Below are 18,319 nucleotides of genomic sequence, written 5' to 3' on the forward strand. Positions count from 1 at the left end.
AAATCCCTTAATTCATCAAAAATATACCTGGTATGTACTATGTACTTACAATCTATGCACACACACGCACACACACACACACACACACACACACACACACACACACATATACACGGAATCTGATATTTTTCAGGGAACTCAACTTGATTTACTTATATACAAAACATTGAAAAAAAAATCTCTTAGGAAAGATAATTTCACCCAGGCATGGTGGCACACACCTATAATCCTAGCACTTGGAGGGCTAAGGGCGGGAGGATCATGGTAAGTTCAAGACTGGTCTAGAGAGACCCTGTCACAAAAATGAACAAGAGAAAAGAAAAATATAGAAAATGAAAGAAAGAAAGAAAGAAAGAAAGAAAGAAAGAAAGAAAGAAAGAAAGAAGAAAGGAAGGGAGGAAGAAAGGAAGGGAGGAAGGAAGGAAGAGAAAGTGGGAGAAAAGAAAGAGACAGAGAATGACAGGGAGAGACAGAGAGAGAGAAAGATATTTTCAGGGAAGAGAAAATACTTGATTTAAAGATTAAATAATTCCCATATTTTCATTTTGCTTACCAAGAAGTACTACTTATCAACTACCATGTTCTAATATGAATAATACAATTTTTATCCTCACTGGGCTCAGTCCAGTAGATTGATGATCTGAAAGAATACTCTGATCTGCATGTTCTGAATAAATCCGACACAAACATAGAGTTCTAAACCAGATGTTTGAATTTTATAATCAAGAAAGAATTTCGGGATAATGCAAAAATAGATTTCTTGAAAAAATAATTTGTTATTTATTTTTTGTCCAGAATAACAAAAACATCTTTCTTGGTCAAAATATGGACATTCTAAAAAGAAAGAAAAAATACTTTTGAAGTTTGGAAGAAGAATTTAGCAATTTCATTGTGAACCAATAGTATTCATTTATAGATTCATGAGGTTATATAAAATTGCATTAACAATTCTATAGAGTCATTGTCAAAACCAGAATGAGTAATTAACTGATATTCACCACTTAATATATTTAGTCCCACTTTAGAAAACTTAGTATCAATTGTCATGTTTAAATTTGTCTCTGGATTCACAATACTATGCCCTAAATTTAACCTATAATTTTTATTTCTCCAGTGAGCAGATCAAGCTCCTAGGAAATTCATAACTGTTCATGAAATGAAACATCAAGAAACATCTAAAGAAATGAATGAAGATAATCTCCTTAAAGTTTCAGTGTCAAAACATCATATAAAGTGACACACTCTTGGCATGAAGGAAAAGAGCAGGAAATGTGTTGCTTCTCACAGTTCACACCGAGGAGGACAATGGTCCTAAAATTGTGGCATGTATGACACATAAAGGAACCAATTGGTCACGTAGTTCAAATAAAGTGTGAACTTGTGCTGGCTAACACAGAATGACTTGTGAGGAAATGGTGTGCTATCAGTTCCCATTTATTCTTCCTGGTCACTTTATTATGAAAAGTTTTATTAAGAGGGAGTTAGAGCTTCTTTGACATTCAGTTAATTTACCTGAATTTTGATAGATCGTAGTCAAGCTATAACTTTTTCAAACTAGAATTTAAAACATTTTCAGTGTGCTTACATTTTATTATTATTACTTTTACGTAAAGCCAATGGATTTTCATTTTGTATCATATTTACTGGGGTGTCCTTGCAGGCTGTGAGCTTTTATTATCATGTTTAGAATTGTCCAGTGGCAAAGGTTATAATAAAAAGCACATGACACTTAGTTGGTATATTTTTACTTTCAAATTTTCTACAGATGATGTATGCTTACATTGTTACTTTTATTCCTATTCATTCCCTGTGATTTACAAAAGTTATTTTTCAAAAAATTATAGTCAGGTGAACAAGGGGTGAGTAGAGTGGGGAGAAATGCAAGGGAAAGGAGATGAAAAAAAGAATTAAGGTAGTTATGTACATTACTAAATTCCCTTAAAAATGTAAACATTATATACTATACTCATGTAATGATAAACTAAAATAAAAGAGGGCACTAGTGTAAAACATTATTGATGATATTAATAATGAAAACTAACACATTAGGATTAAGTGAAAGTTTAAAAATTTGTGCTTAAAAAATACTATTGAATTCTATATTTTCTGCTGGCATTTAGTCATTCTGAATATTTGAGATCACTTTTATATGTACCATTTTGCTTTGTCTTCATGTAGAGCAGGTCAAGGAAGCTGTTTAGATAGAAATAAAAGTAAGAGTCTGGAGTCATATTCCATGTATTTAAATATATAATTCCTTACTTTTTTTTACTCATATGTCAATGAGAAGAGAACTTACACTCCCCGGGTCTCATACCTTTACCTACAAAATGGGAATATAGCTTTATAGCCTCTTACAGGGTTGTAGTGTAAGGATTAAATGATTCAGTTTTACATAAAGTACTTAGCATAATGCTAAGCCCTTAAAAAATTTTAAAAGTATTAATTGTCCCTATTACTAAATTTTGAATTTCTTAAATCATGAAAATTATGGCTTGTATAACATTTTTCAGTAGGTGTCCATTATTTGAAGTAATGAATATTTTAAACGTACAAAGACAAGTTAAATCATATATATATATATATATATATATATATATATATATATATAATATTAAGATGGAACTAATAATACTAACAGGACCTGGATTTGTAAGATGGATTTGTAGTTTCCAGGAATTTGATGTACTTGATATCTCCTCCGGTGAGAAACAGAAGGCTTTAATTTGAGAACCTTTTGAAATCAAACCTTTTCATAATTTTTTAGTCCCTTGTACTAAACACTGGTCTTTAAATTGTATATTCTCAATACTAGTTTTAAAAAACATGCAAAAAGCAATGATGCAATTATTTCTTCAGAGTTTTTAAAAAAAGAATATGATGAATCATTAAGGAATATATATGTATATATATTAGACTTACATATATAAAATATTTACATATTTTTCATTTCGTAGTAATAATTTAAATTTTCTTATAACTCAATGAGATATTCTTAAATACGAAGAAACAATTATCAGAACATAGAGTTTGTAAAATATTTTATGCATTGTGGAGGTAGTTTTTATATTTCCATGATTTCTCACTAATTTACTAGATGTGGGTTTCACTTTAAAAGTCCTGCCTTTTTCAGGCTTGAGGTTTTGCACCATAAAAGAATCATATTGAAGAACTGGGCAGTTGTTTCAAATGCCTTTCTCTTTGTAGCAGTAATCATAGTCAAACTGAGTCTATACCAATTCCACTAACTGTAACACACAGAACTTATAGTTCATTAAAACTGCTCTAAGATTTTAGAAATACACCCAAAGTTAAATTACTATTTTAAAAGTATTTCCTTAAAAAAGAAAGATTATAGAATATGTATATATTATCTGCAAAGATTAGAAAACAGTGAAACATTGAGATGTTCACTTTTCTGTCTACTATGATATTGTAGCAGTAGTATTTGGCATAATAAGGAGTGGAACAGGCAAAGCGCCCCTCAACAATCCCTAAATTATCGTATAGAAGTCTCTTCCAAACAAGAAGAAAAAACAGAAAGTAAACTCATGGATTCTGAGAAATTGTCAGAAGAAAAAGAAAATTTAAAAGTCAGGACACATATGTCCTTGAGAGATTACAGTAGCATCTCAAGTAACTTGAGTCCTGGACAATGAAAGGATAAATGCCATAATGAGCTATGTTCACCTGTGGAGAGTCCACCTTCTAGCATTGGATATAGGTCACAGTCAGCAACATTTAGGAGCAAGCTATGACTTTAGAAGTGAGAGACAGATAAACATGAAATAATTCTCCTAACTCCTCTGAAGATCTGGAACATTTTCAGAATGCTGTGCTCCTGTGAGAACTAGACTCAAGAAGTTTCATGTGTCAGTAGAAACTTGAGACCAGACATTGGCTCATCAGGAATGGAGACGAGGATGTATTACTGAAACTTATGCTCAAACATTGGCTGCTCCACATCCCACTGCCCAACCTACAGTACAAACCCAGATCATACACTCATCCAGCAGAGACCAACAAAGGCCCAGGGTATGTAAAGATAGAAGGTCCTTCCTCTTTCCTAACTAATAATATGAGGGCCCATAATCCCACTTCTCTAAATGTTTAAGGGATATCATATACTGCACGCTAAAAACACTGAAGTCTGTCACCCAACTGCCTCCCTCAATGACAAGCTCTCCTTTCCCTCCATGCATGCTGCATTTCAAAGTGACAGCCACATAGCAATGTAGAAGCATTTGAGAAAGTTCAGAACATTTGTTTGCTCATCAAAATGTACATGTAAATATTGTAACCTATATTTAAATCCTGGGTGCATGGGCTAAAAGCATAAACAGATGCCCTAATAAAATGGTGTAAGTGTGTACTGTTCTTCAACAGAATTTAGTATGTCATACTTTCTAGAGCATAGCAAAGATTTAACCTTGGAAAATATTCATAATCACTGGTAATAATAGATCCAAGAGTTGTTTTCCAAATAGTGTCTTCCATATAACTGTGTCTTTGGAACATGAAATCATTATAATTTATTACAGCATCATAAAACTAGTGTTTATCATTGTGTGGGACTGATATCCACAGTTAATTCACAAAGCAAAACCTCAAACTATATTCATCACCAGTTTTCTTATATCAATTTTAAACGACTTTAGTAGACTAGCTAATATAGCAGAGCATAACAGTAGAGTTTCTAGAAAGGCCTACCTGAAATCATGCAACTATCATCTGTTAAGTGCTATTGTAACTTTAATATGACACAATTTTTTGGGTGGGAACTTGGAATCAAACTTAAGATCTTGCACTTATCAGAAAAGTGCTGCAACACTAAACTGTATCCCCAGCTCCAACACAACTTTTCAAAAATCACTAAATTCATAAATAAATTAATTCCAAGATCATGAATTTTTAAAACAGTTTTTAGCAGTTTAAGTTACAACATTGGTACCAAAGACTTCCTCTTCGGGTTCACTCCAGGTGCTCATACCAAGGATAATTTAGCCTTCTCCTGATAGAAGATTTAAAGGCATCCTGCTTCTCTATGTTCTCAACTCTTTTTTAAATGAGTTTTTGTATAAGGCTATAACCAGAGTATCTAAGTGGGGAACTTCATGATAGTAGGAAATGTTGTGTGATTAATTTGCTAATAAATGCTTAATAATTCTAACATGTAGAGATAAACTTTAGTAAGGAGCAAGATTAATACATTTATCTTTATTAATATACTACATTAAATAGCAAAAATACTACAATTTTTCAAAGTCATGTATATATATATATATTAATAGGCATTTACATTCCATAATGATTACATTTATTGTGGGGATTTTGTAGATGTATACAACACATTGTAATTATTTGTCTCCTTCCTTTCTCTTTCTCCCTGTTCCTTCTAACTTTTCTTTCCTGTCCCTTGTGCCAAAGTTCTATTTCCTCTTTCGTCTTCAATATTTTTAAAATTTATTTTCCATTCCCTACCTTGTCCTTCACTTCATATCTAGATCCCTTTCCCATTTGACAAAGATCTCCCTACTTACTAACGTCTATATTTTGTTTTGTCCTTTAATTATCTTTTGAGTTTCTCATTAGAGAAATAAAGCAATTTGAAACTTGTATGTCTGATTCATTTCACTTAACATTCTTATTGCTAAATATATGTTTATATAATAACACTTTAGGACATTCAAAGGAATAGAGGAGGAAGGTCATAAGTACTGCTGTATAATATGAATGTTTTAAAAGATGTATTGTTAGCTGAAATTCTAAAATCTAGTGGAAATGTATCTTAGTTGCTTTTCTCTCATTGCTGAGACAAAATACTGAGCACTCAAGTTTAAAGGAGAAGTCTGTTTAGCCTCCAGTTAGTACAGGTTTCAGCCCATAATCATCTGGATCTCAGACAGTGCGGCTTGGCAAAGGGGCAACAGTTCATGGTGGTAGAAGACTGGGAAAGGGAACAAGAAGCCTCTTTCTGTCTCTTCTACGCTGGCTACCTGCCTTAAGGTGGATGCAGCACTTACATTCTCAATTCCACATTATATCACAAATGAGTCACATACTCTATTCAGTTGCCTCTGAAAAGTCGGCCTCACCATGAATGCATGAGGATTTGGAGGGACATTCAGGCACAAATCATAACCGAATGACATGTAATATTTAATGCATAAGTTTTATACATGTCTGAACATTTGTAATATTTTATACATTAATATGAACTTACTTTTTTTTTTTTTTTTTTGTCTTTTTCTTTTTTATCGGTACCAGGAATCGAACTCACGACCGCCTGCTTGCAAGGCAGGTGCTTATGCCGCTGAGCTAAATCCCCAGCCCAATATGAACTTACTTTAATTCAAAAATGTTATTTCTTTCTTGAGCAGCCTGACTCAAAGTTTCTGGTCACCCATTCAAAGCAAAGTGAAAGTACATGTTGATCAGTTGTATATTTTTGAATGCATACAATGTCATATTGACAACAAAAAAATCATGGAAACTGAGATAAAGTTCATCTCACAGACTTCCCGTAGTGTGAAGTCTCTAACACATTAATGAAAGATTATTATCCAAGCAATAGTTTACAAATTTTTTACTAATATAACCTACCATAACAGGTAAATTGTACCAAGTGTGGAGGACTATAAAATACAGAATTATAGAAGCAACATCCAATCCAAGAATTTTTAAATGTTGTAATTATTCCACCTTATTTTAATAAATAAAAATACAAAAGGCAACTGAGAAAACAAGTTTATACTATGAACTAGTCTACTAAAGTCTTTAGAACTGCTGTAGGAAAACTGGTGATGAATATATTTGAGGCTTTATGAATTAATTGTAGATCAATCTACACAAAACAACAAATAGTTTTATTTTCCTGTGACAAGTTATAATGGATACATATTCCAAAGACACAGCTGTATGGGAAACAAATGTATTCAGTAAGCAAATTAAGAACATGTTATGATTGCCACTGATTACACAAATTGTTCAATACAAATGGAAATATAAAGAAAATAAGGGTTATGTTAGTTTTGTTTACTCAACAAAAATTAAGTAAGAGTAATGTATAATCTAGCAAATTTATTTAAACAAGTTTAATTATGAAGATTGCAAGTCTTATGTTTAGTTTGTAGAAAGTTTAGTTGGAGACATTGTCTTCTCTAATAAAGAATTAAAGTAATTGCACTTTCTTCTCTAAGAAGAGTTGACATATTTATTGCAAAACAGGGTTAATTAATGTTTAGCAAACACTGATAAAATGAATTACATGTATGGAATACTCTCCATTTCTATTTCATTCTTGACATTTTCAAAATACTATAGGATGGAATGCATTAAACAAAATGAATATATTCTACACATCTGCAATGTTAATTAAGAATCATTGTAAAAAAAACTAAGTGAAAAAATGTTTCAGAACCAAATACTAACCAAAGTGATCACTTTTATTTACTCAAAAGAACACATCCTTTACTGTTTTTTCTTTTTTTCCACTATGCTTAAAATGAAGAACAACAGTCTCTGAATCAATGGAGAAATATTAATTTAAGCAAAAAAAATAAAGTCTAGGATAATACGAATTTTATGTTCTGCCAACTCACCAATATGATGGTATTGTCCTAATTTTTTGATCTGTCATTATAAATACTCTTGGGTTATACAATTTGAGACTTACTGCTTCCATTCTACCCCTCTATGCTTTCTCTAAGATAGGTAACTGAATTTTTGCTATAATTCTATGAAGACATAAAAAAAATTCTTATCAAAGAGCTTTGCTTCACCAGAATTGTGTTCAAATGTGTCTCACTGTGGTTGACTCAGTGGATGACGCAAGTGCAAACAGACTAGACACACTGTCACAAAGGACTCACCGCAGTTGGCTTCGTCTGATGCATCTGCACAGTCTGGATCCTCGTCACAAACCCACAGCTTGGAAATGCAGTGTTTGGTAGTTTTACACTGGAAATAGTCTGGAGAACAGCTGTTTTCAGCTTAAGAGGAAAACAGCTATGAATATGTAGATTTGAAGGACAGCAGATATTTTATTTATAAAAAACAATTAGGAAGTCTAAAAAAGTTCATTCAAAGAATATTTTCTTGGCTGAACACAAGGAATTTGAAAATGTTCGTTATTTGTAATATGTTCTTAATATCTTTTCCAATAGAAATAAGGAAAATATATTTCTGTGATAATGTGCTAATTAAAATTAGAATTTAAAATCCTCTTAATTAGATATTTGAAAGCAAATTAAAAAAAACAAGGAATACAGGTTTTTTTTCTAAATAATGTTCCAGGCATGTTTAGAAATTTACACATACGCCTTTTTATAAACAGAAAAAGACTAGAATTAGAGCACATTAATTGAATGAGGAAATAAAAGCATAAAAATGTAATCAAAGTGTGTAGGAAATGTTTTGTTTTCTTGAGGGAAATGGTGAACATCTGACTCAGACTGTAAACTGCTTCACAAATCCTAGCCAGCTTAATGAATGAGCTTCTAGAATGGCTAGCCATAAAGAACTGGAAATGACTTTATTCTCAAAGTGCCATCTTAATCAAATTGCTGGATGGCTGCACATTATTTACTGATAAAAGTTTTAAAGGAATAAAATAAAACTTCAGCAAGCCTGAAATGTTGACAGTCATCGTGTTGAAAATGTGAAACTTGACAGGTGCTTAATCCTTCAGGTTATGTGTGTTTGTGTGGGTCAAGGTGAGTGGACTGTGTCCACACATACATGTATGCTTCTCTATGATGTATTTAGTGTTCCCTATTTTAGCAACAATTTAATGTACTTTGGTTTTTGGAAGGAGATTGAAATGCATAGTCAACAGAAAAATATCATTTCTTATTATTTCAAGTAGTCTTTTAAGATTTATTCAACAGAATATTTATAATTCTTTATCAGTAACTTTGTTAAGGGATTTGTTGAAAATTTCAATTTCTTGTCACAGTTTCAATATACATATCATCAGGGAAATACTTCCAGTTATAATGGAGTTCATTTTAAGCTGACTTAATGATGGAAATAAATTACCAGTTTCTACTTAATGTGGGCAAAAAAATACGTTTCTGCAAAAATCCATAACCAACCACAATGTGGTTTCTCTTAAGGATGTTGATGAATGGCTGTCGCATGCGTTTGTCACAGCTCTCAGGCAGACTTTAAAGATTACCCATGTTTCATTTCTCTCTGTATTTTAATATAGAACTTCTTAGTCTACCCAAATTGACATCTACTAATACTTGTTTGACCAAAAGTATTTCCTTGTTTTTTTTTTTACCTTGTAAAAATTTATGTTGAATGTTTATCAAACTAATTTTTGTTAAGAGTCAAAAATAACACAGGACAGAGCATCGTGACTGACTTACGGCAGTCTCTTTCATCTTCCTCGTCCCCACAGTCATCTTGCCCATTGCATCTGAGGTTTACCGGGATGCATTTCTGATTCTTGGTACACTTGAACTGACCCGACAGGCAAACATGTGTGTCTAAAACAGTGTGAACAAAGAATCTGAACAAAAGTCTATGTCTGATTGAAATCAATGCATCCATAATCAGTTAAAATTAGAGTTATGCTTTCCAGGAAGGTAATCACTTACCACAGTTGAGCTCATCCGAATTGTCCCCACAATCATTCTCTCCATCACAAATGAATGCAGGCAAAGCACAGAGCCCAGTTCCACACTGAAAACGGCCAGGCTGACATTTAAACTCAGCTAAGGAAGAAAAACGCATAGATATTATGCATGGAACAGCACATTTACCTTAGGACATCTCAAACAGAGCTTTTCTGACATTCACATATTGGTTATATTTTATACTAAATATATTCCAGAGCACAATATTAATGTCTCACATGTAAAGAGTTTCAATAGTCTGATAATATAGGTCAGCTATAAGCAATTCAGGGAACCTCTGGAATACATTTCCTATACTAATTATTACGAGGGATTGAGCTAACAAAATATAAATATATTGAAACTGTATTTTAAGAAGCATAGACATGTGACCTCATTTCAGTGAAACGAAGTTGAAATATTAAGTGGTAGAATACAATTTGCTAAAATAAAAAACATTCTAATATTTAAAAACCCATTTATTTCTGTTGATTTTGTTGCCTATGGTATGTCTAGGCTGTGTGTATCTGTCTTCAACGCATAGTCTCTACTAAAACTTGAAACATATGCTTCCACTATCACATCTAAATGAAATTTATTGATATATATTTCTGTAATACTCATATATATAAGTATAGTGTTTCACATGTCATGCATATTTAAGTATATATACAGTCCATAATAATTCATAAGTGAAAATGCATTTTCTTTTGCTATATTATTTGATTTTATATGATTAACAATAAAGCAAAATCCACTGTGATCTATTTTGTACCAGGTACTGAGCTGCATGCTACGTCACATTCGGTTTTGTGCATTCTTTATGTTGTTGCTATTATCTGGACTTGAACTCAAGTCCTCATGCTTGCCCAGCATCACATTCAGTTTTTAAATTAATTTTATAATGCTCTCAACTTGATATTACTAAACTCATAAATGAGGAAATTCTGTTTCATGAATATTACTAATTCACTCAGAATACCAGTTAGATTTCAGATCTAAATCTGACTCTGAAGTATCAAAAAATCAGTGTTTGTAGAACATTAATTTTTTGACTAATGATACTACTATACATTACTAATTCTTGATTATGAGATTAATAACATGTTCTTCATTAGTTCAAATAAGTGAATCAAACATTAATAAATGACAGTTCAAACTTACTTGGGCAAATAAATTATTTTATTACCGTATTGACTAAAAATGTTATTTTAGAGATTAATCTTATTTTGTATTTCAATTCCATAGACAAAAGAAAGTTCTAAAATGATGTGTTATTTACTTTCAATATTTAAAAATTTTAGTTAAATATTTATACTTTTTTATACACTGAATTGTGCACTTCCTTTAATTCTATCACCTTATATATGATATTCTTCAACACTTCTTTTACACATAAACAGCTCTTCCATAAAAGTGGCTACATCTATAAATAAATGCCTAGCAGAATAAACCTGTAATCTCAGCACACTAGGAGTTTGAAACACAAGGACCACAAGTTCAAGCCCACTCTGGGAAACTTAGTAATTTAATAAGATTTTTTCAAAACAGTAATTTTGTGATTAAAGAACGAAAATGAAAGGTTTAGTTTTGTCAGCATGAATCAGCATGCTACTGCTAGACATTTCCTACCTGTGAGCAAAGAAAATTATAATTCTAATTACAGTAGTCACATTATACTTTTCCATGAGTGCTAAGCAGAGATTTGAAGACATGAGTAGTCAGGTGAATGTACTGCCTCAATTTGGTGAGATTTATTTCTCTAGAGGTTTATTGTGCTTGGCTATTTCTGTAGTCTTTCATGATAATCTACAGTTTACTCATGGGGACTGAAACTGTATTTTTTTTATCTGTATGTGTTGCACACTGAGTAATGTTAGTATTATGCTAAAAAGGAACATCTGTGAAATAAGGGGAATACCAGTAATGAATCTTTCTGTTCTATGATGTAGGAAAATTAAGTACAAACTTATAATAGCATATAATTCTTCACACATCACTTTTAATGTATTTATGTAAATAGCATTATGTAACCTTATCAGTAAGTGATTTTAGAAAAAGGCTTTCCTGTCTTCTTTAGCAATAGAAATGGTCAGTGGCTCTTAATAACCACAAATGTTGAAGATATAGAGATCCAAAATGGTACTTAAACACTCCACAGACTCATGTAAATTTCCATCTCCCCGTTGCTCTCAAAAAAAAAAAAAAGTGTCATGGTAATAAATATTCACCCATTGAGTACAAGCAAATAATTCTTTGCTAAAGGCCACAGAGATAACATCACCAACACCGAAGTCTATTTACTAAAGGTCACACATAGACAATGACATCAATGAAATGATGAAGCACTGCTAGAGAGAAAGATAAGGAAACATTGCTATGACAAGGGGCTGAGCAGAGATTTGTTGGATATGACACAAAAAAGCATAGGTAACAAAGGTAAAAATAGATGAAAGGCATTACATTAAGCTAGAATGATGGTTCTGCACAGCAAAGGAAGCATCAAAAGCGAAGAGAAAGGCTATGAAATGGAAGAAAATACTAGTAAGTCGTATATCCTGATAAGAGAATAATACACAATTAAATGAGAAACTCAACTCAATAGTATCAAAACAGATGATTAAATTAAATAATTGGCTAAGGATTTAATAATAGAAATTAAAATAGAAACAAAATATAGAAATAGCCAAAATGTATATGAAGAAATGTTCACCAGTGATAATTATTTGTCTCTCCATCTACCTAGGAATAGGGGGAGAGAGAGGAATAGAGATTCACAGACTTTCTGCTAGATATATATGCAGGGGTTAAGTTACTAAATATGAAATGAAAAACAAAATCAATATTTTGAAAAGATATGTGTACTCCATTAATTGCTACAGCGCATGCATGTATTTCAAGATACAAAACCACTCTGCATCCCTCAACAGATGAATGGCTGAATGGCCCTAGAAAATACGGTATGTATGTCGATCAACAAGCAATTGATCGATCAATTGATACACATATATAATAAAAAGTTTTTAAGCTAAACGAAAATGAGTTTTTTCATTTATCATAACTTTCATAAAACTAGACATCATTATGCTAAATGAAAACAATGAGGCACATAAAGACACACATCTCTTTTATATGTACAATCTGTAAAACTTGAACTCATAAGAAGAGTGTAAAATGGTAGTTATCAGAGGCTGGGGGACTGATGAGATATTGGTCAAAGGAAACAAAACATCAGACAGGAAGAAAAAGTTCATAAAATCTATGGTACACCTTAATAACTATACTTAAGAGCGATACTGGATATTTGAAAAATTCAAACAAAGTAGATTTCATGTGTTATCACAATGAAAAATATGAGAAGCATGTGAGATAATGCATATGTGAAATGCCATGAAAAATGTATATATCATGCAGTGCATTATACATATATGTAATCAGTACTTATAAATTAAGAAATGAAATGTGTAGATATCAATACCTGCATCTAATAAACACCAAATTAGTATTTTATCACAAGGTTTTCTGAAATTGGGTGAATTCCAAAAAAAATGTATTCCATTAAATCTGTCATTTTCTATGGCAATGTGAATCTAGTGTGAAATTTCAGTTGATTAATATTAAAGATCAGGAGCTCCAATATTTTAAAAGGAAAGGCATCTTGTGATCTTCACTTTACCACTGGTCACTAGGGTACTACTTACTTAGAAAAGATGGTATCTGGGTAGTAAAGGTCATGTTCTTATTTCAAGAGCTAAATTAAAATATTCAATGTTGTTTATTTAAACTACAAGTACAAATTAAGATATAAGTAATAAATTTCTTTTCATATATAACACAGAGTAAGGTCACTACATTAACTTTCTACATAATAATTTTGTAGTAGTTTAGTGATTTAAAGAGAAAGAATAATTCACACGTTTTTCAAGGTATAGATATAAACAAAGATATATGTTTACTACTGGATATGTATCCAGTAGTTAAGTTGCTAAATCATGAAATAAAAATTAAAATCACTTCAATGAAAATATATTTGCACTCTATGAATTGATACAACATTATTCTACAGTAGGTATTCAAATCATGTACTCTTTTGGGGCTGGAAGGGGCAGCATTCTGCTGACCTACAGTGGCCCAGGGGGGTCTCAGATTCACAGTGATCTCCCTGTTTCAGTTTCCGCACTGCTGGGATTACTGCCATGTGCCACCTTGCCTGGCCACATGAGAGTCTTTGTAAATCTTCTATCATAACAAAATAAAAAAACAAAACAAAAACAAAAGAACACTTTTAAAAGTTAAAGAATGGGAAATCTTTTTAATATAGAAGGATTGTATATAGAAAATATGACTTTTATAATATTTTTCCTTCTTATTCCTTGTTATTTACAAACATACAGACTAGATGAAACAACTTCTATTGTGTGATAGACTTGGTTGTGAGCAGAGAGAACACAGCTTATTTAAGTAACTTTCTAAAGTCCCTAAATTTGAAACAGGTTTATAATTAGGTGGTAGAGAGCTTTAGCACAGAAAGGAACTAGCTTTCAGTGCAAACCTAAAGTTCTTGAACTCAATTTTCATGGCCAAATCATGGCAAATATCCACTGAGATGCTGAGGGAATTATCATGATTGACTAAAAGCGTCTTCAACTTGACAAGACAGTATTAGAGTGAACTGTAGAGTGAACTATCATTGGAAAGTCTGTTGGCTGTCCATTACCACCGAAGTTACCAAGGACCATTAAAACAGTAGCACCTAAAAATGTCAGTCACAATCAGAGGGCATTATTGGTAGTCAATGTACTACCTGTAAGTTGAAGATATTAAACTGTCATTAAACTAATCATTATTGTTTTAAAAATCCAACTTTTAAAGGTTTTATTTTTAGGATTTTAATATTGAAAGAAAAATTTAAAGTTTGTACTCCTTAAGGGTAGGATTTCATTCATCGTGTGACATTCTAAAAACCTGCTTATTCTTGCTTCCAATTTAGCTATATACTGGTCAAAATTTCGCCACTCATCACATTACTGAACACTATAGGAAGCAGTGTAATTATTCTACATGAATTAAACTTTGATAAAGGAAAGAAAAGACAAATTGCTGATGGTTTCATTCTAACATTTTAAAAGTGAAACAGTCAAGACATGGTAACAGGTTTTGTTACATTTTCAAAGACTGTCACATGAACCCTTTGTATGTCAAGTTTGGCAAAGTATTGTATAAGCAAATACTTTATATAGAGCTTCAGTTGTCTGGACCTTAAATATAAGGAACTTTAATTCTAAATTGCAACGTTTCCCCCATGTACTCACGACAGTCATCGGGTTCATCAGATCCATCCCCACAGTCATCCACAGTGTCACATTTCCACCAGAATGGAATGCATTTGTCAGTTTTGCAACGAAACTTTCAAAAAAGGAGAAAAACATAAATTCCATTTAATAATTCACTGAAACAGCACAGCTATCCTGCTCTCTTTTTGTAAATATGAATGGTACTGGAGTAAAACCTTGTACAATAGATAATAAATGCATAAAAGGTAGCCATAGGAAAGTCCATTGTTGAGGGATAGCTCCTGAGAGTTTCTGTGCATACAGGCACACTCACTAAAGGAGAACTGCTTCAGGGATGCTTGTATTCCAAGAGCCAAGTTTAATAGTTGCTACAGAACCTTATGACCCAAAGAAACCTAAAATAGTTACTCTTTAAGTCATTACATTAAAAAATTTGCGAAATACTAAACAATGTCTGGAAGACACATTAAATGATATTAATCTAGTTAATTTGAGTTAATTTATTGAATGGCATTTGAGTTTGGGGTAAATCAGGAGCTCTGAGCTCATGTTCTCAACCAAGATGAGGAGCTGAACATCACTGTGAAGACTTGTCCATTCTCTAATCCTGTCATTATATGGGGAAGTTCCTTCACACTAAAAACACAGTATCCTTCACACTAAAACGCACAGTATCTGACCACATAAACTTTAGGAATACTTCTTTGAACAATGAAGGTCAATACAGTTATTTTTAGATTTTAGAAAGATTAATAAATATATAATGCTTATTAGGATAATAAATGGACATTACAGTTTTTAAAATCCTTTTCATTGGAATTTATTTTAAACAGAAATATACACATAATTTTTAACTTATTAAGATTATATAAATATTCACTGAAATTGTGCCAATGTTTTGATTTGTTCTCTCATCCTTTGCACTTAAAAAAAAAAAAAAAACCTGAAGAAAGATCCACAGAAAGGGTAATAATTTTACTAATTATAAGAAGAAATAGAGTTTTGTTTTTACATTGCCTTTTAAAATTAGCCATCAAGTGAAAGATTAACAATCAAGATGCTAGTGTAGATTGTTATGCAGCAATACTTAGGTATAGGTTTATTTAGCACTCAGATGGTTTGTTACTAGAGAAAAATTTCAGAAAGTTACTACTGTCTACTGTTTATGACAAGCAAAGATATCTGAACCCAAATGGCATACCATTTCAGAGAATTGAACTATTTTACTTAACAATACTACTGGATAATTGTTCATGGTGACTAAAAAAATCAATTTATTCTTTAATGACCTTCAAATACAAATTATTTCCTTTTTCACGAACATGCAGATAGGGAAAAAGGAAAAAAAAACAATTTTCATATGGAGAAAATCTACATACCATATATTTGCCATTAAAAATTTCAGTTTAAATTATTAAATCAAGCAATATATAAAATTCTTTCAGTTTTTTCTAGTACTGCCAAATTGTTTTCTTTTTCAATAAAAATTCTGTGAAAATCACATAATAATATTTGAATTTTTAAAATCTATTTTCTTTTTGAAGTGTTTCTAATTCCCATATGTGTGACTGACAGAGATCTGGCATTTATATTAATGTATTACATGCAAGAAAATCTTCTAACAGAAAAATATAGCCTTCATTCAATCATCTCTAAAGAAAATGGAAGAGCAATCCAAGAGTTATTCACTTAAAATACTACTTTCCCTCACTGAAATAGTATTTTCTTCCAGAAAAAGAGAATTTCTTGTTAGTTTTTATGCAACCTGATGGGTTTTGGAGTTGATTCAGGGTTGAATTACATTAAATATGAGAATAAATTTTTCTTCCAGTTCAATATGAAATGGGATAGAGCAGTTGGAATCCTAAGGGAGACCTAAATGTTGAAGTGGCTTTCTTGTTTGCTTAGCCTGGTTCACGTCTGTTGTGATTTTTCATAAATTCCAGTGGGGGGAAATTATCTTTATTCATAGTGACTATCTGGGGATCTGAGACTAACTCTGACAGCAAGGGCCCTGAACATTAAATATTTCAGTCATTATGCTATCGCAATGCACATTAGTAAGAGGACTGGCAGTCTCCCGAGCATCTTCAAAGTATTCCTGATTATGTTTAGGACATCTAAAATGTAGTTTTTTTAAAAATTCAATCACTATATTTGATTTAAATAAATGTTAGAATTACATATGACAATTTTTCCTTCATTTCATTTTTAATAAGAATGTAAGAGTTCTGACTTAAGAGAAATCAGGATAAAATATATTTATGTTAAACTTTCATACCAACCAACATTTTATTCTCAGAAGATTTCTTCTACTTCATGTTTGAGGAGATCAGCAATAAATAAAAATATAAAATATTTTTTCATAGTAAATGTTCTATAATACTATTATATTCATAAAATTAATTTTAGACTGTAATTATCACTCACAAAACGAAACTATGAAAAACTAAGCACATGTCTGCTGATATGAATACAAGAACAAAATGCAAATTCCAGTATGGTGAAGGATATTTGAACTATAAAAGGTCTTCACTTAAAACATCAAAAAGTCATTTTTAAAATTTGATTATGTTTTCCAATTAAAATGTTTTAAGTTAATCATGTTAATCAGTTAGTCATATAAGAATTGGAATTACTGTTGACCTTTTACAGATTCTCACATTGTTTCATTCTTATTACTGTGCTGTGTCTGTCTCACTGAAAATTGTGTTTTTATAAATTGATTTTTCTCTAAGAAGTTTATAATAGTTTATTTTTTCTTTCCTGAAATCAGACAAATATCATCGGTAAAACAGCTTCATCGGTCAAAAGGCTCACAGGGACAGCCACTGTTGGACTGTGTGAGCTGTCCATTATTATCCTTTTTATTGATTGTAAGACAAATGAAATAATAACTTACTTTTTCAAGTAATGTGGCTGAAAACAAAAATTATCGGAGCCACATTTTGTTCTATTTGTTTTGTTTTGCTATTTTAAAAACCCACGATGAAGATTATCAAGTATTTGAAAAGTTCTAAGAACTGTAGTCTTGCCATTGATATCAAATCGGAAATAAATTAAACATATAATTTGTGTTCAGCTGAAGTTTTTGATTAATTGGCTGATCAGGTTTTTGGCACTGAGTAAGTGTAATTACAGATTTTCTTATACAGTGCTTTGGAAAGCTCTATTCGTTCTGTACTTGTATCAGTGCTGATGGCTCCCCACCCCTGTCTCGTATTTTGAAAATTTATCTTCGGCTTTTCCCCAGTGTTAGTACCCTGTTGAGGCTCATCACACATAGTGCGGCTACTGAGGGCAGTGCCTCTACTGGTCAACAATGGACTCATTATCTTAGGTCCCAGCACATTGTTTTGGCTTGCTCAGCACTCAGTAGCAAGGGACCAAGGGTTTTTCAGC

The 18,319-nt window shown here is 31.8% G+C and overlaps 1 protein-coding gene across 7 annotated transcripts in view; it reads right to left on the bottom strand.

Moving 5' to 3' along the window:
* The window catches only part of Lrp1b (LDL receptor related protein 1B), a 1,703,137-nt gene that overhangs the window by 170,721 nt on the left and 1,514,097 nt on the right, over positions 1-18,319 (bottom strand). For all 7 annotated transcript variants that reach the window (XR_010050782.1, XM_063259026.1, XM_063259028.1 and 4 more), the window contains 4 exons: positions 14,936-15,029; positions 9,606-9,722; positions 9,375-9,494; positions 7,872-7,991 (listed from right to left, as the gene is read on the bottom strand). Coding sequence is in view for 6 of the 7 variants with exons in the window: in XM_063259026.1 (XP_063115096.1) it covers positions 7,872-7,991; positions 9,375-9,494; positions 9,606-9,722; positions 14,936-15,029 (451 nt within the window). In the remaining variant the exon portion in view is untranslated. The remainder of the gene's footprint in view (positions 1-7,871; positions 7,992-9,374; positions 9,495-9,605; positions 9,723-14,935; positions 15,030-18,319) is intronic.

The sequence above is a fragment of the Cavia porcellus genome, unplaced genomic scaffold, assembly GCF_034190915.1.
Source record: "Cavia porcellus strain 051 isolate PalLab524CR breed Dunkin Hartley unplaced genomic scaffold, mCavPor4.1 scaffold_12, whole genome shotgun sequence".
Lineage (NCBI taxonomy): Eukaryota > Metazoa > Chordata > Mammalia > Rodentia > Caviidae > Cavia > Cavia porcellus.